The sequence below is a fragment of the Magnolia sinica genome, chromosome 8, assembly GCF_029962835.1.
Source record: "Magnolia sinica isolate HGM2019 chromosome 8, MsV1, whole genome shotgun sequence".
In the NCBI taxonomy this organism is placed as follows: Eukaryota; Viridiplantae; Streptophyta; class Magnoliopsida; order Magnoliales; family Magnoliaceae; genus Magnolia; species Magnolia sinica.
This window is the reverse complement of record NC_080580.1, coordinates 21,293,424-21,316,525: the sequence shown is the minus strand read 5'-3', so window position 1 is coordinate 21,316,525 and position 23,102 is coordinate 21,293,424. Positions and strand designations below refer to the sequence as shown.

The 23,102-nt window shown below is 42.0% G+C and overlaps 1 protein-coding gene across 1 annotated transcript in view; it reads right to left on the bottom strand.

The window, feature by feature from the left end:
• Nucleotides 1-22,630, bottom strand: part of LOC131254165 (putative receptor-like protein kinase At3g47110) — a 30,393-nt gene extending 7,763 nt beyond the window's left edge. Inside the window, exon 1 of the mRNA XM_058255169.1 lies at nucleotides 22,510-22,630. Within this exon, the coding sequence (XP_058111152.1) occupies nucleotides 22,510-22,630 (121 nt within the window). The remainder of the gene's footprint in view (nucleotides 1-22,509) is intronic.
• Between the last annotated feature and the right edge of the window lie 472 nt (nucleotides 22,631-23,102).

Here is a 23,102-nt window from a genome sequence, read left to right as displayed (position 1 = left end):
TGGATTTGGGCAAGCAGTGGTAGATTGTCTACCATCGTGAAGTCGAAATACCTGGCAATTAGAAATTTTTGTGTACCTTCCTCTTCAGCCTTGTATTTGTATTTCAGTGCGCTCCAAATTTCTTTTGCTGATGTGGTCCCCGTGTACAAATCGTACAATCAATCAGAGAGAGCATTGAGGATGTGGCCACGACACACCAGTTCATCTTCTTGTCGCTTGATCCTAGCAGCGATCTGTTCTGGAGTGTCAGTGTCCTTTGCTTCAGGCAGAGGCTGGAGAGTTGGGTCCAAGATGTAGAAGATCTTCAGCGTGGTCAGTAGGAATTTCAGCTTGTCCTGCCATCTAGTGAAATTTGAACCATCGAATCGGTCCAATCGGATCAGATCCTGGTTCATCAGTTTGATTGATGCAACACTTTCGGTGTCCATAATCACGCTTTAAGATTGTTAGAAAAACTTCTTTTGGATACACCGAAAAATAAATAATAAAATAAATAAAATTATCACTAGGCTGAATCACGTATAAAATACGCTGTCCTTAAAGCGTGATTCGCCCCCTTATCAACTGCTGATGGGTTACAAGCGAATTGCTTCCAGGATAAGACAAGCCTTATCTGGATCCAGCGTGCAGCAATCACGATAGGTCCACTATGGAACAATTTTAACGCAGTAGATTTATTCTGGCAGACTATGGAGATGATAACAGTATTCTAGTATGAAGCTATGGACTGTATCTGATTTGATGGGGAGATGGTGTGTTGAGATGATGAAATCGGATTGGAATGATCCAGTTTATATAGGTTTCAGGTTTAGACCCGTTGCTGTGTGGTATTCAATGGTCCAGAACGTTTGAAAAACGTTTCTGGCCGTTGTCCATTAATCTCAGACGTTTCTGGTCATTAGATCTGTAGATTTGACCGTTGGATCATCCTGGCCCGTCCATTTTCGGACCGTTGTGGCTTTTAAGGTAGCTATCCGTTTAAGAAATGGCTAGACGTTTCGGATTTAAGATTCGACCGTTCTCAGTCACCTATAAAACCCAAGCTCATTTCCAACATTTCAGATCCACACTGCCCTAAGGCTCTGACCAGACCCATCACACCGAGATCGCACCGAGTTCGCACCGATTTGAGTAAGGTCACGAGGAAGCGACCACTTTGCGACACGATGCGCAAGTGCGAAGTGCAAAGTGCGCCATCTAGCGCCACTATAGCCACACTGCCTCACTGCCTCACTGCCCACGCCCGTGCCCGAGCGCTAGCGCGTGCGCGCGTGCGTGCGTGCGTGTGTTCCAGTGTTTCGCACTGGAACACGCAACCTGTGTTTCATCTCTTCCAAAAAGCTCCAAGTAAGAATACCCTTCTCAACATCTCATATAAACCACAAAACTTTTCTCTGCATTTCCGATGTGGGACAAAGCACACACACCGCACTTTTTAATTTAAAAAATTCAAAAAGGTATTTTGGCGGGAAAATCCTGAAATTTTGAAAATTTTGAATTTTCATTTTTTAATTATTTTTTAAACCACAAAAAAGCAACAACCCTCTCATGCTTGAGATTGCACGTTACTCCCCGCCACGTGCAGAAATGAAGAGAATGGTTCCACGAGCTCATGGCGTCCAAAGGATCTTTGGTTATTCGATCCTTGAAGGCGAGCAGAGCCAGTCGATCGGTTTCATTTGTTGGGACGGGGGCAAATCTGGACCGTTAGATCAGACACAAGAAGAGAGTTGTATGGAGCAGAAATGACCAAAATAACTTTGGACTCACAGAAGGCACCTCCATTCCAAAGGAGGATATTGGGCTGTACTCTTCAAGCATTGCCCAGCCCCATATTTGTAGTGAAGCATCGGTGGTGATATATGGGGCCCACCTGGCCCCACATATCTTATACGTATGAGGAATTTTTTTATCCTTGACACCACGATACTTCAAAAAATATTTTCGAGTTTTCAACTTGTGGACTGGGATCGATGGTTCAATGATCAGATCAATGGTCTGATGGGCTCCACCATGGACGCATCATGGCCCTAGCCACTGATTATTGGCCTTTTTCCTAGCTGAACGTGGACCATTTCCATATTTCTCTTTGTAACCGCCTATTTGTTATAGACTTCAATGAAAGGTTATGGTCGTCCCAACTAGAGAAGACTTGGATTTAACGACTACATTGAAAGCTTTTTGTGGTCTACACGAGTTTTGGATGAAGCTGATATTTGCTTTTTACAACCATCTATGTCAGTGTGACCTCATGATCAGGTCTGATGATAAATAAAAATCACTATGGCCCCTATAGAAGGTTTCAACAGTAGACATCTTTCTCCCATTATTTTTTATGTTTTGGTGATCTAATTCAGCTTTATATATGCTTCAATTTTAGCATCGTGCTCTACAATGAACCGGAAAAAAGGATGGATGACATAGATAAAATACATACATCACAATGAGCCTCATGGAAGGTGTTGGATACCAGGCAATTCACATCCAAGAAGACAAGATATAACAAGACCAAGGTCTTTTATTTTATTAGAGACGAAGGACTTTGGTACTCGCTCGTAATTCTCTCCATCTGCGGTTAGATAAGCTATGAGAAGACCAAGACTGCTTTCTTTTTTTTTAAAAAAAAGAAAGAAATGAAAGGGGCTATGGTACTCAGTTCACGTCTCCCCAGGAAGATAAGCCACAAGTATGGCTGTACACGAGCAGAGTTAGCTAAAGCTGGGTTCGACTCAGTTCGAAACTGAGTTCGAGCTGATTTTTTTAGCTCGGAAAATTTTCGAACCGAGTTTGAGCTTGCCTGAGCTCGACTCGACTCGGATCGGACCAGTTCGATGACTCGGTTGCTTTGATATTGTCGTTGTTCACCAAGTGTTTGATGAAATGACTCAATGAAGTGTGGCCGGTGGCAATGAAGGTAAGTATATGAAACAAATATCTTTTTTTTTTAAAAAATTTTTATTATTGATTTTTATGTTCTTTACAAGGTGTTTGATGAAATACCTGTAAAACCACTGCTTGTGTTTTACATGCATAAGATTTTGAAGTTGCAGCCCATGTGTTTGTGAAAATGCTGCATAGGCAAACTCGGCTCGAACTGGCTCGAGCTACTGATTGAACTGAGCCGAGCTGGCCAGTCAAGCTCAAGGACCGAGCCTAGCCGAGTTTGAGCTGGGGTCAGCAAGTGGCTAAGCCTAGTCGAGTTGTGCCAAGCTTGACTCGGTTCAACTCGTGTACACCTCTAGCCACAAGAAGATCATTTGTTTATTTGAAATGACAGGACTGGCATGCAGGGCGGAGCATAATAATTTGAATTCATGCACACGGCCAGTGCATTTTAAACCTGCCTAACCAGTGGAGCCACCTTAGATAGGGGCATAGATCAAATCAGAGTAATTGGAGGATACCAAACTTTGATTGCTGTGTATTTGTTTGTTGAATGTTAGTTATTGCATTCATATGATTTTTGAATTACGACCTGCCAATAGTATGTCTAGCAATTTGAACCGTTAGATTGAGATACCTCAAAGATGTGCACGTACGAGATCATGTGAGTTGGGCCCATCACATTACTGTAATGTCAATATGGCCTGCGTTTGTTCAAGCATTTCAGACCATTTTTCAATGTACAAGAAGAATTCAGCCTCAAACAAACAAATGGGCTAGGTCAGGTTCCGGTCTGCACCTTACAAACTAATAGCCCTGATCTTTTCTTATCCTGGAAATCATGGGCCAGGGTCAAAATTCCTCAAATGCTACAGTCCCAGAATGGATTTTGTTCTCATCGCAGTCTTTATCATTGTCATGGATTTAAGTAGCGGTTTGATCAGACTGGGCATTCTATAGATGGCTCTGGAGGGATCTCTAGTGGGCCAACTTAAATGTGATTGGACATTAGACTTTTGTCCCTGCTAAGCTGGCTGCCTATAAGTGGTCTCCCTTCTTGTGGCTGGATTTAAGTTAGTTTCGAAGCAAGGACTTGATAGAGAAGATCTAAGTCATTGTGTGCTTTGGTGATGGTCCCAGGCCAAGGAATATGGAAAATCTGAATTGGCCTGATTAGATCAAAATCTAGGATTAGAGAGAACCCGGAACAAGCCTTCTATTGCCTTTTCCGTTGCATTCCAAATGCTAAGAAAATCTTCCACAAACCAACATCACGTGATCTACAAATTCTCTGTTCACCCGAAACGAAGTAAAAATCACATTGCATATTGATCTGGCAATGGTTTAGGTTGCAGGAATTTTGGGTCAGATCTATTAAAAATTTTGATTTTACTAGGCCTAAGTCCAGCCAATTACTGACCTTCATTGTATCTAATTGAGAAGAAATACAGAGTATTCAGGCTACAACAATCGAGGTCATGGTTTAGCAGGTGCAATCGATGAATAGAGGAAGTGAATTGCTAAGGGGAAAATGAATAATAATGTACACTTGAATATATGGTGGCTGTGATAGCTGTGTGGGTTCACTGTAATGTGGGAGTGCCATCCAACCCATCAGATGTGCCTCAGCATAGTAGTCCTAAATCTCATAACCCAGCTTGATTTGTAACTCAAGTGGCAACACCAAATAGAACAATAGAGGCCAAGGGGAATGTGACATCTACCATCCAACCCATTTATCACCATTAGGATGAAAAGACAAACAAAAACTTAGGTCATTGTAAAACACAAGCAGGCCAAACCATACGAATGTATAAGTTTTAGGTATGATCATACATTACTTCCTCTGGTGTGTCCCATGGAAGTTTTTTATCATGATTATTATAATTTGGGTGTATAGTCAGCATGAGGGGGCACAGACAATTCTATTTATAATTTGGGTGTATAGTCAGCATGAAGAATGTGTATCCGCGCACACACGCTGAACAAACGTACGTAAGCGCTGACGTGTATCCTACAATACTTTAAAAGAAAAAGAAAAGGGGAATACCAAACCATATGCGTTGAATGTGGATGGACAGCAGCCAGGCTATCAGCAACTGCATGAATATGCTCCACTTGTCAAAGCCTGTTAGAAGCTCTATGTTAGCTTGCAACTAGGATGCTGGCCTCCCAACTTAGGTCAATGTTGCCGGTCCTACTCTTCCTCTTGCTAGCCTAAACTGTTAATATTGTAATCCGGTCGGTCCTACACTTCCTCTTGCTATCCCGTCACGCACCTACAAAACAAAGAAGATACTAGGGGCACCGGTTATAGCCGGGAACTTTCCGATGGCTAAGTCAGGGCATACATACATTCAGCTTAGTTGGATTAGAGTGGTTGCGCATACCTTTCTCTTCAGTGGGGCCTTTATTTATAAACCTTTTGGATCACTTACGTGTACGTAATGAATTTGCCAGATAGACCGGTATCGTGGAATGGATCTATCCCTGGATAGATCATACCTCGTTTGGCGTGATCTTCAACTAAGATCTTGGTGGGCAATCCCACCCGCATATGGTGGGGATCCTCCCTGGATACTTTCTATCCCAAGGTAGTGATTGGTACTCGAGGCCGAGGCGGAGGACATTAGTTGAAGCCGACATCCGAGGTTGACGGCCAAGGTCGTTCCTTATGTTCGACAGGAAAAGCGGACCTCCAAGGTTGATGGTCAAGACTGTTATGTGAGATATTAGTTTGGCAGTTGAGGTTAGTACATAGAGCTCAACACTTGGCAGCTTTGGTGGTCGAGGTCAGTACGCTGAGCTTGGCACTTGCTGCTGCCACTTGGGCTGGTCGCGGAGGTTGAAGTCAACACATGAGGTCGGGTCGGTACTCTAACCCTTCCTTAGGGAGTTTTCCATGATCTCTCTTCTTCGTTCCAGGTATTAAGTCAGTCCAATTATACCCATAACAGGTCTCATTCACCATTGAGTGTGTTGCCAACTAGGATGTATAGCCACTATTGGAGAACCACAAAAACACTCAAAAACAAATCAAGCAAAGTACTCACATTCACACAACAAAGTCCAAATAAGAACAATTCGAATTTTACATGGAAAAATCCATATGAGAGAAAACCATGGCAAAAAGCGACGAGTAATGCACTATAAAAATAGAAATTACAAGAGATAGGGTGTTACTAATTCGAACAAGCCTCCAATCTAATTCACCAGCCCTACCTATTCCCTTAAAACCCTTATGAACAATTTAGAAAACCCTAATACACCTCCTTGATATCCATAATCCCAATTACACTCGATATTATATATACTATCACAGTCAGAATAGGAAATAAATTTCGTACTTACAAAACTCTCCTTGCACACTCGATGGGACCTTTGATGGCATCAACAACCCATCAAGGATTTGTCGATGGCATCGAATGTTAGACCCTTAACCCGGTATCTGTTCTATTCCATTAGGTCCTGCGGTCCTACCGGTTGAATTCTGGCGACCCGCGACCTATAGATTTTATTTACGATTATCCTTAAGTTCCATCTTATAAACCTGATCCGATCTGACCCGAAACTTGCGTCATAGCGACTGCATCATCGCCGTGGTCCTAACGCCATGTCTCATTCGTCAATCCGAGTTGTAGATCAAAGTTGTAGGCCACGCATCATTGGAACTATTGATGATGATGTGGGGCCCACCTTGTGCTCATGCACATTTTCGTAGGTGAACCCACCCTAGGTTCATCGTTTCCTATGAGAGCTACCTATAGCCTAGCCCATCTAGACTAGGTTGATGACATCATCCTTATGAGCATGCCTTACATGTAATAAGTACAAGCATGCTTTCTTCTCTTCCCTAGGCTCTTATAAAGCCATCATTACACATCTCTCTTTCTTATCTCTCTCCCTTTCTCTTCATTTTCATCTCCCCTAGCAAGAGAAGCCATGAACATCCAAAGCCAGAGAGAGAAACTCATCAAAAATTCAGCCACATTCCACTATAAATCCCTTCTAATCTAGCCCTTGGAAGCCCATCTCCACCATTGGAAAGGATCTTAGAAGGCCATAGAACCCAAGTGTGGAAGAAGAAGGAGATCTAGAGCCTTAAGGTGGGTGCTTCTCTCTCTCTTTCTCTCTTCCCTTCTCTCTACTCCTCTCTCTTTTTCTCCTTCCCATCTTGCGGCCCACCTTGATTGTATGGGTTTTATTCACGTTGCCCATATCTTGGGGCGTGTTGCTGTCCACCAGCCGGTCCACCTTGTTGGACCGTTTGGACAAGCTTGGATAAAGGGAAACACAAAGATCAACTTGGTCCAATGCTGGGTGGCCCGCCTACATGGACCCCTTTGATGCATGTATTTTACCCATGCTGTCCACCTAGTGGGCCCGCCGTGCTGCCGTCATAGGACCTGCATGGCCGGCCGGCCATGCAGGGCTGTCTGGTGGGAAAACATAAATATCGGCTTGAGTCAAGTTAGCACTGAGTTGTGTGCAGCGGGTATCCACAGGCTGAAATCACAACTCAAAACCTAGGTGCACCTGCCGGAATTGCAACCTCTCCATCAACTACACGGCATCTCAGATCTGAAATGTCAATATATATATATATATATATATATATATATATATATATATATATATATATATATATATATATATATATATATATACAATTATCAGAGTAAGCAGATGAGCATAGAATGGATAAATCATACATAATAGAAGATTTCAGTTACGTTTAAGATGTACAAGAAGTTGCCCACAACTAGAACTCAGCTCGAGCTCATTTTTGAGCTAAAAAACTCAGCTCGACTCGGCTCGAACTCAGCTTCAAATCAAGTTAATTCAAGTTTTTTCGATCCAAGTCGAGCGAGCTAACCGATCTAGCTCAATTCGTATACACCCCTAACTGGATCAGACAAAATCAACATTTTAAACAGTCCCCGACAGATCAGTGTAAAATTCAGGCCAAAGCTGAACCCATTGCTTGGCCTGTAAGTCTGAGGCCATTCCAGCGATCATTTGGGTCACACTTCCAGTTAGATTATAAACCATGAATATATATATATATATATATATATATATATATATATATATATATATATATATATATATAGATATATAGATATATATATATATATATATATATATATATATATGGCTGGGTCCGTGGGACCCAGCAGTAGAACCCACCATGATGTATGTCAAACATCCACACCGTGCATTTGATGGGTCCCCTTTAGAAATTAGGACACTCCAAAAATCAGCCGTACACAGAACTCAGGTGGCCCACACCATCAAAAATCATGTGAAGACGTGTTAAATCATATAAAAGCACTTGTTGGGGTCCATTTGAGATTTGGATGCACCTAAAACTCGGTCTGACCCCTTAACCTAGTGGCACACACATAATTGATGGGCTGGATTGTGAACCACAGCTTGGTGGGCCCAACAAATAATTATGAAAGCTCTAATGGAGGGTAAACGTCTCAACTGTTGTGCATGGTGTGGCCCACACAAGCCACTGATTGACTTGATTTTTAAGTCCCAGGGCCCACCATGATGAGTATGATTATATACACACCTCTAAGGCCGTGGGACAGGTCCACCTTATATATATGGGCCCAGTTAGGTGTCTAGATTGCTAGACGTCTAGTAGGCCCAGATGGGCTGGACGTCCGGCTATCGAGCTCACCTTGTTGTATACATAATATGTACAGGTTGCCATCCAATTTGTTGGACCATGGACTGACCTGTAAGGCCCACTATGATGTACGTGATAAATGTAAACCGTTCATCCATGTTTAGGGCTGTGGGCCCCACTGTTTTGAGAGGCCCACCTTATATATGTGCCCAATCATGGGCTGCCTTATGCAGGCCCACCATGATTTATGTGTGTTACACACACTGTTCTTTTGTTCTTAGGGTCGTGGGTCCATGGTCTTGTGAGGCCCGCCATGAGTTATATGTATATGCATGCTCTCCATCTATTTTCCTAGGCCATGGGCTGCCTTATGAGGCCCACTATGACGAATATGTCATATCCATTCTATTCATCCATTTGGGGGTAGTGGGCCACCTTGCGAGGCTGCCATATAAATAAGTAGTATGCACATGTTGTCCATCTGTTTACCAGATTGTGTATGGGCCGTGGACCCCATTATGAGTTAGATTCCATATTCCAATTGGGCTGTACCATATTGAATATACCATATTCATGCTGGCCACCTTTGGTAAGGCCATATATGATGTGCAAGGGCCCCATCTGTTGTATGATTGGTTGCACATTGTACAATTGTGAGGCCCACCTTGATGTGTGAATTGGAAACACACTGTTTATCAGTTCCCTGGTCACGGACTGCCCCATGAGGGCCTGTTATGATGTATGTGTTGCACATGCTGCCCATCTATTTTGTGGCTTTTATGGGTCGTCCCATAAAGGCCCAATATGATATATGTGTCTAAATCCTTGCCGCCCACCCAACTTGCCTAGTTTTGGGCTGAATTGTAAAGTACACATTGGTGGGTGTTGGTTACACCTTGGGTATTTAATTGGAGCATGTGGGTTACCCATGAAGTCCAACATAATGCATGGGTAGGATGTTCCCCTTGGCCATGATGTTTTTGGGCCATAGGTTGCCCTTCATGTAGCCCATTTTGATGTATTTAGGCCTTGAGCCATTACTTGGAGCCCAACATGGTATGTAGAATATTGTGGATGCCCATTAATTTTCCAGCTCTTGTGTGGGCCATGGGTTGTCTCATGAGAACCTTGTATGAGGGCCAACATGATATGTTTATGGCCCTTGTATGAGGCCCAACATGATATGTTTATGGCTCTTGTGTGAGGCCCAACATGATATATTTATGGCCCTTGAGAGAGGCCTGATATGATGTATTTATGACCCTTGTTGAGGCCCAATGCGATATATAAGAGGCCTATGTGATGAGGCCATTGTAATGTGTAAATCCACTATAACTATGTTTGCCCAATCATTCCCTTGGTTAGTATAAGCCTTGGGCCCCATCATGAGATAGATTTTATGGGGCATATCTTGGGAGCAATGATGGTTAAATGTTTACATTGTAAGGGCAATGGTGGTTAAATGTCCATCTTGTGATCCTTCCTAGGTGTTGAGGGTCAAATATTGCATATCAGACCCCAGTTATTGCCTGGATTTACAAACATGGTACTGTTTAATGGCCTGATTTAATAGTGTTTATGATACAGGGTATATTTACAAGCTTGGACTGAAACAAGGTGCTAAAAGCTGAGATTTAATGCTCCGAAGTCACCAGAGCAAGGAACGGACCCCAGGAGACCAAGATCGATGAATTTACATGCCAGAGACCTGAGAAAATCGAGAAACTGAAGCTGAAGTGACCCGAAATTGGTCCAGAATGCTAGATTACAGGGTTCCCACCATCCGTTCGGCTCGAAACTTCATACATGGCCTGAGGACCACAAATTAACCGTACACGTCGAATTTCAGCCCTCAAATCCTTGTGGAAGAGGCCCAATAGTCAGATCAGCCCACAAATCGTTAAAGTGGGGCCCGCATGATATCTGGATATGCTTCAATGTTGGGTCCAACCCCTTAAATGGGGTGGCACAGTGATTGGATGGCACGGATTTTAAATAAACATCATGATGGACCCCACGTGGGGGTTCGTGTGCATGGTGCATAAGTGCACTGGTTGTGCACCAAATGAGCTAGATCGGTCAACAGGCTGTTGACTGATCCCTTCTTCATCTCCCTTGTCCGCGAAAGCTCGAACAGAGCTTGTGGTAGATCTTTGTGGGTCACCACCGGCTATTAATAGCCTGATCCATACCGTCCATTGGAATCCTACGGGGCTGCTCATCGAAGCCTAGGTGTCAGGCTACCAGAAGACAGCGGAGATGGGTTTTCAACGGTTCAAACAGAAGATGAACGGTGTAATGAAAGACTCTGTGGTCCACACTGAATCTGAGTTGAACCACGCCATCCTCGACTGGTTTTTCGAGACGCATCTAATGGACGGCGTGGATTTCTCGAAAGAAAGACTAAGTGGGCCCCACCAAGCATCAGCGCAGCTTCTGTGCGTAAAGTTACGCACGTCCAAGAATTCTGAAAGTTCTGGGAGGTGGTGGCCCACCAATGATGATTAGATCGATGATCTGGACCGTCTATCATGAAGATGATCTTGAGCAGGTCGAACTCTAGTTGACCATTTGTGATCACATAAGCAAACGTGCCCGCTACAACAATCAACAGATGACCGTCAGCTGCCGTTACAACAGGATTACTTCCCTGGGCCGCATCAACGGACGACCAAAACTTTCCATCTCTAGTTAAAATTCTGAGGAGAAGACAATGGATGGACTGGATTTTCGTGCCACTACTGATTATGGGCCCACCAATCATCACAGATGCGTAAAGAGCTTTCTGCTGCGTAAACAGAGTCACCGACCTGCGAAAGGAGTGCGTTCACGCACTCCACCGACTCCATCAAGGTCGGTTTTCCACCGACAACTTTCCACCGCATCCATTGCCTATAAAAGAAAGAGAAAGAGAGAGAGCAAGGGATCCAGCATCCCTTTGGAACGAGCAGCCATGGAGGCAATCCAAGCCAGAATGTGGAGCAGTTTTCATAACAGAGTTTTTCTTTTGCTTTTGCTTTATGTTTTCTTTTAGTTAATCATGTCTATGGGTTGCTAAACCTCTTAGCTAGGGCTAAGAGGTGAAGCTTGTAGCGTGGTGGGAGAACTATTTGCTTGTACCTTTTATAATTTAGATTGAACTGATGTTGATTTTAGTTTAATTAAGGGAATGCTTTTAGTTTTTAATGGTCTGTTGTGACTAAAATTACAATGGGTCTGCGATAACTTTGAGCATGTTCCTTTCCTTTTTATGTTTATGACGTCAGGCAGCTCCGTTGTTCACCATCGTCTCCTAGGTATGGTCGGATGATGGTACCCTTCCTAACCTTCATACATTGTTGATTGGTTGGTAATTAGTTTAATTCTATTGTTTACTTTGTCTCCTGGGCATGGTTTGGTGATGGAATCCATTCTAATTCATATACCTTTCATCTCTTGAAAACTTGATCAAAGGAAGTTTAGTTTTGATTTCCATGGTTACACCCTTCACTGGATGAAGATGGGATTATAAGTTCAGTTGAATTCTTGAAACAAGCCTGATCTCTACAAGTGGATCCTCTGAATCCCTAGTTTCCTTCCTCCGAATTCCTTAAATTTTAGATTAATATTTCATCATTATTTCTCAAATTACAATCGGTTTAGATTTCATCTTAGTCTAGTTCTAGTTCTACTTAGTTTAAGATAACGTATAGGTATCAGTCCCTTGGGATTCGACCTCAATCTCACTGAGTTTATTACTACATCACAACCCTATACTTGGGGAGTGAACAAGTTTTTGGTGCCGTTGCCGAGGACTGACGGATACGTTTTTCTGAAATTAATTGGATTTGGGATTAGTTTAATATTAGGACTTTTCTAACCTTAGATTTTAGGTTTAGGTTTTCCTGATTTTTAGAAAATAACCTATTTTTCCTGTTTTGTAGGACTGTAATATATATGTTCTAAATTGGTAGTATCTTTCTGATTTTCTAGTTTTTCTAACCCTCTATTTCTAGATTAGGTTTTGTTCTAGGAATTTTCCTAATTTATTTCATCTTTCCTTTATTTTATTTTATTTTTAGAGACTTTCTTCTTTTACTTTTAGAATCTAGGTTAGTGATCATTTCCCTTTTTAGAAACTCTTTCTAATTTTAGAAACTTTCTATTTTCTAGTTTTAGAAAATTTTCCCTTTTTAGAAACTCTTTCTAATTTTATAAATTTTCTATTTTCTAGTTTTAAATTTTTTTCCCTTTTTAGAAACTGACTCTTTTTCTTTGTTCTTTAGAAAATTTCTAATTTTAGATTTTCTGTTTTTAGAAACTAACTTGTTTTGTTTTCTTTTGTAGGATTCTAACATAGACCTCCAAATTGGTAACTTCTTTCTAAGTATCTCTCTTCCTATTTCTAGATTTCTTATTGCAGTAGGATTTTTCCTTTAGAATTAGATTCAAAGTTAGGGTTTCACCATGTATATGCACGAGTGGGAACGTCAGTATGCTGAGAAGAATAACATATATTGGGATGATGATTATGATAGAAATCCACCAATGTCTCAAAACTTTTCTAAAACTATCATCAAGAACTGACCAGAATATAAAGATCCACCAGTTAAAAAGTTCTTACGTGATCATATGCAGGAGAACAATTACACCCCACGGATTAACAAAACAGTACATGAGTATGGGGATTATCATAACTATAGGAGTGAGAATTATTATCACCCATCCAATAAAAAGAAAACAATGCGTGATTATATTATGAGTGATAATATGTATTACCAACTATCAGATTCTCTCACCTATGATCCGTATGACTATAATCAATGGAAACATCAAAATTGGAGAAATGAACCAACAACATGTTATAATGATTATTCTCTTTGATCCCCTACCTTTAAGATCCAACAGGATTCAATTCAGCATAGCATAGCCTGTCTCACGGAAATTAGAAAATCGTTGGAAGTGCTTAATTACCTTGATAAGGTAGAGGAGACTCGGTCATCCTAGCCACAATTCATTCCAAAAATACAATGTGAGGAAAGTGATCCTAACTCGCTTTTGAAGAATTTTGGAATTTGGAATGAAGAGTTGGATTGTGTTAATGAGCAAATGATTTAATTCCTTGATGAGTCGATCTCGATGACGGTCCAAAGGAATGGTGAAGAGACATGGGTGTCTTTTAAATACAATGATGATAACACACTTCACTTACATGACACACTCGAGTTCAATGATGAGGAAGAGGTCAGTTTATTCGAACCTCAACACAATTTAAGAATAGAATGTGAGGAAAGCAATCACATCCCAAGTGTTAACTGCACTGAATTGGAAGCTGATAAGTATTGGGATGAGATTCATGAGAGCACAGCCCAAATTTCACTGGAATCAACTTCAATTATGGTCCAGGAAGGTGATCACAAGGCATAGGAAGTTCTACTCCACCTATCTGACATGGCTAATTTAAATGTGGAGGATGAACCACTTTCACCTAAACCTTCCAACCTTTGCGAGGCATGTTTAGATCACTCCCCTGAATTGGATGATGATATGATTCGGGAGATGAACGAGCCACCTGATATGACTTTGGAAGTTGTAACCACTCAGTTGAGGCCACCATCTGAGTTATATACTTTTGATGATTCCATGCCTCTTCTGAGTGGTATCAATGAACAGAATCCTCACATCAATACTTCGTCTCTTGACCCTCAATTTGTTTGCGCAGGGTTGGAGCAAGAGAGCATACCTCCATCTACATTTAAAGACGATGGAATACTTGAACAAATCATCACAAACTCTAATGTGGAAAATAAGTCACGCTCAGCTGAACTTCCCAACTCTTTGGATGATTGCTTGACACACTTTGCAAATTCAAACGATCCCATGTCAAAAGACAAGGTGGATGCCTTGCAAGAAAACATCTCGGTAGTCATCACTGACCGAGAGAACCCTTATTCTGAAGCCTATTCTTCCCCTGATCCTAAATGTCTACCCTTAAAGGAAGATGAGCTGAAAATTGAACCGAAGTTTGGAACTTCAAAATATGTTGAGACTACATCACTTCTTAAGAAGTTTTCTGAACTTTATTTACTTGTAGTCTCTGATTCACCAAGGGATACTAACATTGAAACTTCTTATGTTACAGGTGAATCGTATATACTCTGGATACCTCAAGCAATTCAACAAAAAATTTCTTATGAGGTACATAAGTTTCTCTGGAAAGTCATGCTCTAGGGCGTCCAAGCCTATTGCAAAAATGGCTTTTGGATGATCTTGTTGAGGAACTTACTGAGAAACTTATCAAGATATTGGCCGGAAGAGAAACCTTATGGCGTGATCGAGTAGTTTTTCCCTGCTTTCATAGGACTAGGATAGTTTGCTTGATGCCGTTCTAAGATAGACGGTTTTTTGCCATTAGGTTAGTTTGCTTCCTGCATTGTTTTAAGATAGTTTGCTTTCGTGTTTTCACTCTCGTGCTGACCTGCTCTCACACTGTGATCTTTTGAAAAATCTCTCTCGATTCCTTCATTCAGGTACTATTTTTCCATCACTTCTCATTTACTTTCGTTGTCCCATGTGCATTGCATGCTCATCTATCTTTTACATTGAGGACAATGTAGATTTTAGGTTGGGGGTGGGAGATTAGGTTACCTAATCAGTGTTTTCTTCGTCTTGAGCAAAAATTGTGAAAATTTTTAAATTTTCCTGGACTTTCTGGTGAATTCGAAGTGATTTAACAGCCATCTTTGATTTAGAATTACAAGATAAGTGATGTTGGTAAGTTATAACTCTTGGATTCAGTTATTTGTTAGATTTCATAGTTAAGTTTGAATTGTTAATCTATGATTAGAAGTTTTAAACATTAATTGAGTCATGATTTCACAAGACACATCTCGCTTACACATTAAAGTTTCAGTTCGATATTGAATTGTAACTTGGTGATCATTAAGCATGGAAGGAACCAACCTGAGGAATTTGTCCATCATGTTTAATAAGAAGAATGTAGAAAAAGAAAATACCTAGACCAAAAAAAAAAAACCTTTGGAAAGGGGTGGCAAATAATCTTCACCCCAGGTTTGCTCCCTATAGGTGTAAATTTAATTCTCCATGGATGATATATGAAAAGGGTTGGGTGTACAATCTTCACCATAGGTTTGCTCCCTATAGGTGAGGATTTGATTCCCCTTCTTGGTGTTACTTTTAATGAAAAATTAAAAACTGGAAGAATGAAAAGATGATCTGTGATCTGTGAAGCAAGTTTTGGTTTAAGCCTTGGTTATCATGAATTCTCTTGTTGGTTACCAATGATATCCTGAAATAGAGAAGTGAATTTTAATGATGGTAAGCCGAGATTACACTATACACCCATGAAACTCAATGTTTAGAATTTTTTCCAATTGATGGGTTAATACATTGAACATAATTATGAAGTTTATCGTGCGCTTGAGTCCCGGAGAAAGTAATGCCCAACATTCATGAACCTTAGAATTCTGGGATCTGGATAATTTTTCAAAAATCACTCGAGAAATTCTACTATAAGTCTTAACTTTATTTTCGCATACTTTGCTCGGGACTAGCAAGATGCTGGTTGGGGGTTGTGTTGAGGGTCAAATATTGCATATCAGACCCCAGTTATTGCCTGGATTTACAAACATAATACTGTTTAACGGCCCGATTTAATCGTATTTATGATACAGGGTGTATTTACGATCTTGGACTGAAATAAGGTGCTAAAAGCTGAGATTTAACCCTCAGAATTCACCAAAGCATGGAACGGACCCCAAGAGACCAAGATCGACTAATTTACACGCCAAAGACCTGAGAAAATCGAGAAACTGAAGCTCAAGTGGCCCGAAATTGGTCCAGAATGCTAGATCACAGGGTTCCCACCATTTGTTCTACTCGAAACTTCATACATGGCCTGAGGACCACAAATTAACTGTACACATCGACTTTCAGCCCTTAGATCCTTGTGGAAGTGGCCCAATAGTCAGATCAGCCCACAAATCGTTAAAGTGGGGCCCGCATGATATCTAGATATGCTTCAATGTTGGGTCCAACTCCTTAAATGGGGTGGCACAGTGATTGGACGGCACGGATTTTAAATAAATATCATGATGGACCCCACGTGGGGGTTCGTGTGCACGGTGCATAAGTGCACTGGCTGTGCACCAAATGAGCTAGATCGGTCAACGGGCTGTTGACCGATCCCTTCTTCATCTCCCTCGTCCGCGAAAGCTCGAACAGAGCTTGCGGTAGATCTTTGTGGGTCACCACCGGCTATTAATAGCCTGATCCATACTGTCCATTGGAATCCTACGGGGTTGCTCATCGAAGCCTAGGTGTCAAGCTACTAGAAGACAGTGGAGATGGATTTTCAACGGTTCAAACAGAAGATGAACGGTGTAATAAAAGACTCCGTGGTCCACACTAAATCTGAGTTGAACCACGCCATCCTTGACTAGTTTTTCAAGACGCATCTAATGGACGGCGTGGATTTCTCGAAAGAAAGACTAAGTGGGCCCCCCAAGCATCAGCGCAGCTTCTGTGCGTAAAGTTACGCATGTCCAAGAATTTTGGAAGTTCCGGGAGGTGGTGGCCCACTAATGATGATTAGATCGATGGATGGACTGGATTTTCATGCCACTACTGATTATAGGCCCACCAATCATCACAGATGCGTAAAGAGCTTTCTGCTGCGTAAACAGAGTCACCGACCTACGAAAGGAGTGCGTTCATGCACTCCACCGACTCCATCAAGGTCGGTTTTCCACCGACAACTTTCCACCACATCCATTGCCTATAAAAGAAAGAGAGAGAGAGCAAGGGATCCAGCATCCCTTTGGAACGTGCAGCCGTAGAGGCAATCCAAGCCAGGACGTGGAACAGTTTCCATAACAGAGTTTTTCTTTTGCTTTTACTATATGTTTTCTTTTAGTTAATCATGTCTATGGGTTGATAAACCTCTTAGCTAGGGATAAGAGGTGAAGCTTGTAGCGTGGTGGGAGAACTATTTGCTTGTGTTTTTTATAATTTAGATTGAACTGATGTTGATTTTAGTTTAATTAAGGGAATGCTTTTAGTTTTTAATGGTCTGCTGTGACTAAAATTACAATGGGTCTATGATAGCTTTGAGCATGTTCCTTTCCTTTTTATATTTATGACGTCAGGTAGCTCCGTTGTTCACCATCGTCTCCTGGGCATGGTCGGATGATGGTACCCTTCCTAACCTTCATACATTGTTGATTGGTTGGTAATTAGTTTAATTCTATTGTTTACTTTGTCTCCTGGGCATGGTTTGGTGATGGAATCCATTCTAATTCATATACCTTTCATCTCTTGAAAACTTGATCAAAGGAAGTTCAGTTTTGATTTCCATGGTTACACCCTTCACTGGATGAAGATGGGATTATAAGTTCAGTTGAATTCTTGAAACAAATAAGATCTCCCTGATCTCTACAAGTGGATCCTCTGAATCCCTAGTTTCCTTCCTCCAAATTCCTTAAATTTTAGGTTAATATTTCACCATTATTCCTCAAATTACAATCAGTTTAGATTTCATCTTAGTCTAGTTCTAGTTCTACTTAGTTTTAGATAACGTACAGGTATCAATCCCTTGGGATTCAACCCCGGTCTCACCGAGTTTATTACTACATCACAACCCTATACTTGGGGAGTGAACACTAGGGCCCATTGATTAGGCCCGTTCTCATTCCCTCCTTAGTGGGCTAGCCCAACGGATGAGCCCCCACTATTATTAGTATGATCCATCCCACCTTATTGGGCTATCCTAATTCTTTGGGTCCCCATTAATGCTAGTAGAAGTACCCAAACCTAGAAGCCCATCATTAGGCCCAAGAGTAGGCCATCTAGATTTACCCTTGTTATAGGGCCAGTACATCATCACTGTAGATGGTAGGATCGGTGGTATCAAATTTGGTATGTTATGAATTAGAACTCCTGTCCTTCTAGGGACCCCGCCGTATGTAGGTCGATCATTGATTTCGACTATGTTAGTATACGCATTGGGTATGTGTTAACATAACATTATATTTGTATGAGGCCCGTCAGGATTGTATGAGGCTTATTGTGATTGTGTGAGGTCTATTGTGATGGTATGAGGCCCATTGCTTGGGTGAAGACCATTGTGTTGTGATGATGTGAGGCCCATTGCGATGGGTGAAGACCATTGTGTTGTGATGATGTGAGGTCCATTGCGATGTGTGAAGACCATTGTGTTGTGATGGTATGAGGTCTATTGCGAATATATGAGGTGCATTGCACGAGACTCATTGTGATTATTTGAGGCCTATCGTAACCATGTGAGGCCCATTGTGTTTGAATGAGGCCCATTGTGTTTGAATAAGGCCCATTGTGTTTGTATGAGGCCCATTGAAGTTGTATGAGGCTCATTGTGATTGTATGAGGCCTATGGCACGAGACTCAATGTGATTGTGTGAGGCCCATTGTGACTAGTTGAGGCCCATTGTGATGTGAGAGGCCCATTGTGATTGTGTGATCGATCATTGTTAAGTTCGATAATCATGCATAGCTTCATGTTTCATGCAATACGCATTATATGTATGCGTGTTATGAGGAGTGATCATAACACATGCTATTGGGCGGATTATTGCATGACTGGATGATATGACGCATATACCTCAGCATTTTGTGATATAAACATCGTACGCCCTAACGACATCAGGGCCATGACCTCCACAGGCATAATGTGGATGGTCGGTTGGGACACTGGAAATGTTATTTGATCATTTAGGGCACTTAGGATGTCCTTGGGTGAAAGCCCCTAAACCTCCATAGTACCAGGAGACGGCCCAACGCCGAGATCGAGTGAAAAACATGAGCGCCCGAGTGCCTTTACCTTTAGGTTGCATCTCCCACTGTAGCGTGGTCGGTTGGTAGGGGGTGTGGCCTTACCCGCCTGAGTGAGGGGGCGTAGCTAGGCTGAGTTTGACCAGCTCGTAAATGGGTCCGCTACTGCCGAGCCTTGTTGGTGATTGACTGACCACGGGCAGGTAGTGAGGTCTCTTACGCTCGCTAAGCTATGCGGCTTGGAGAGCGGCAGTTAGTATGTAGTGTACTAGACCCCGGTGATGATCCCAGAGGTGTCCGGTTTTGATATTATGATCATTCGTCACTGTTACACACGTGGGCGGGCTCACGTGAGCGGACGCTGATGTGGGCGGGGCCTAAGGGCCTGGGCGGCTACCAGTAGTTGGCAGGCTACTGTGCTGGCAGGTTACTGTGCATACAGTAAGGCGAAACCTTGCCCCACATCGAACACTGTGGTGATCACATGCGGACTTGCTAATAGGAGTTGCATACTTAGCTCTTGATCCATTTATTCATTCATTTACTATACACTCAAGCTGGTGATGCACAACCAAATTATTATGTGTATCTTCACAATGACCAGGATTTTGGTTGGGCACGCGACCAACCTGAGATCAGGAGTCTACCACATTGAGTCTATCTATCTAAATTTAGGTATGTGACTGGTTTGGATAGAAGTCCTTTGTGATGGGCCCCCATCGCTTACGATATTACGCGATATCCTCCTGATTACACACCATAGCTCGGCCATCCGCATTACATACTCTGATATCATATAATCTATCCTTAACACATAGCATTTGGTTTACTATGTTTTTGCATGGCTTAGATGAGGCCGATGGTATTTGTGGCTTGTTAGATGTTGCATATTATATTGTATTCTCGGTGATTAATATTTGGCTTACTATGTTTCTGCATTTGTATAGCTGATCTACATTACTTTCTCAGTTCATGGTACTGCCTGATTATGTATTTACACTGCATATCTGACATTGAATGACTTATAGACTTGCTAGTATTTCCGCTTACTCTGATATTTGTGTGCTTAGCACTTACCTTACACACACTTTCACTACCCTCTAAGCTTTCTATAAGCTTATGCATGATAGATGCATGCAGTTGGCGTTAGGTTGCAATAGCGTTGAGCTTGGAGCGTGCAGCTGTCTTCTAGAGCTTTGATATATGTATTTCACTTTCAGCATCGTATTCAATTGATTGTATTAGTAGATACGTGATGATGATGTTGCCTTTGTGAATTGGGCATACTTGTGGTTATGCTCCATTATAAAAAAAATTCATTCTGAAAATCCTCCTTGTAGGATCCTAGGATCGGAATCTGGCATATAGGCACTGGTAGCTGAGAATAAGATACTATGGAGGCTGTCGGCGCCGGATTCGGCGATCAGGAACCTTGTGAGCCCGGTCTCTGAGTTCGGGGCGTAACATCGAACTTACTCAAATGGAATCGAACACCTGTCGATGGCATTGAACTTACTTTGACGGAATCGAATACCTATCAATGGCATTGACATCTGCTTGATGGCATCGAAAGACCTTATTGTTGATAGATTTAAGACATCAACAGTAGTCACCTTTAATCTCTATCTATTTGGTCAGGACTATCTTAGTTAACTGTAGTCCATGAAATAGGTAAAATTCTGCCATGTAATTGGAGCACCATTTATAAGAATCACAAACGACAGCAACAAATTTTCCATTATCTTCTCTGATTATTACACCTAATCCCACAGTAGGGCGGTTGTCCACAAATGAGCCATAGAAATTCAACTTTGCCTAGCCCAACTTGTTGGGGAGCATTATATTCTCAAACATATAATAATTATTGTACCAGTGCATCCAAACTTTTTTCTCATCGCTGGAAGGAAAGAAATTTTCTATATACCCATATCTTTAAAATAAAATTTAAAAAATAAAAAAAATAAAAAAAAAAAAAAAATAAAAAAAAAAAAACCTGATAAATTAACCATTTCTAAAATTAATTGCTAGAAAATTGTCACTGCTCGTGTTATATATGGTAAACATTTTACATTATATATAATAGAGATGTAGGAGTGTGGATTTGGAACCCCCTGGATTTGAAATCCTCCTGTTTTGGCACCTTAAATTTAAAATCCTTTGTAATCCAAAAGTAGCTATACATGGTATATAGGGGTTTGAATTTAATTACTAAATCGATTTTAATATTTTTAATTAGTGTGTTTGACACAATGGTTGTAATAAGCCCGTTGAAATATATACTTTGCTTGGAAATGATGAAATTCCAAGTCCCGGATGGGTTATAAGAATATATATGCTTTACTTGGATATATGATAGGTGTTATGTGAATATCTGAGACCCTTCAATTCCAAGATCTGACGCCACACTAACCGGATCGGATACATAAGAGTAAAACTGGACTGATCTGAAGGATGATGCTCGGCTCGGCCTTAGTTGAGCTTTAGCACTGAGGTTGACGGTTCGGAGAAATCCAAGACCAAGGCAGTCGGTATGAAGATCGTTCTAGAACTTATTTGCGAGACCTTGGGCTGTCCCACTTGCTCGACCAGAGACGAATCGTTCGACCACTCACATGTGTGTCACTCGTAGCGGGGAAACTCAACTCGGCAGGTTAAGTCTGCAGCCCACCTCGGAGCTCGGAGTGGAGATCTCCGGAATACTTGACAAACAGTAAGGCCGAGTCCGCCATAAGTCCAGGCCGGAGCTCGGCTCGGACGCGGGAAGTGGTCCTCGCTTAACAACTCAATGGCAAAAGCCCATGTGTATGCTGGTCTAGGTCTGAGGCTCAGAGTTAGGGCCTCTTTGGCTTGGGATCCCGATCCAAGGCCGAGGCGGGATGTGGACGCTCCATGCGCTAAACTAAGAAACTACCTTAAGCGGACACGACTGATCGTTTCACTCGTAGATACGCACGATATGTTACACGATCTCCGGATTACGAAGAATATCTCCACGATCATAGTATCCCACTAATTGAGTGAATCGTGCCAAGATTAACGGACCCAGACCATCCGATAGTCAGGTATAAATACGATGAGACTCTATTGCTACAGGGACGCAATATCTTGCACTCTCCAACTATACCTGAACTTAGACCTAAATTCCCTTGACCTAACTTAGGCATCAGAGGGTCCCCTACTTAGACCAGAGTCTCCTTTGCTCGTTGCAAGTGTGCAGGTTCGAGATGTCGAAGCAGTTCGGAGTTCGTGGGTCAAAGTGGAGAGCCATTCAGATTTACTCATCAACATTTTTGGCGCCATCTGTGGAAAACTGATACGAAAGGTCAGGTTCCTATTCTTAAGCATAATGGCAAGAGGAAAGAAGAAAGTGGTAGCTGCGGAACCAGAGCAAAATGATCAGACCCGTTCCTCTTCACTACTTCATACTGAATCAGCCCCAGGGCCTTCCCAACGTTCTCGCAATCGGGCGAGCAAGTATCGAGCTATGTAAAGCAAGATATAAGCCCTACACGATGAAATTAACCAAATGAAGCGGCAACGAGAGCCGCGGCCACGTCCTATTCAGGAAGACCCAGTTCAGGAAATGGTTAGTCTGGTGGTGGAAGCCCATTCCACGCCAAGGAGTATGAGACCCGAGGGGTCTCAGCAACAACCCGCTCGGGCATCAGCTTCGGTTAAGAACCCTCCCCCAACCCAAATCCAAGCTCTGGCTCGGAATATAGCAACTCGGGTTCCAACGAATGCCTCGGTCACCTCGGCCCTGGCACCAACA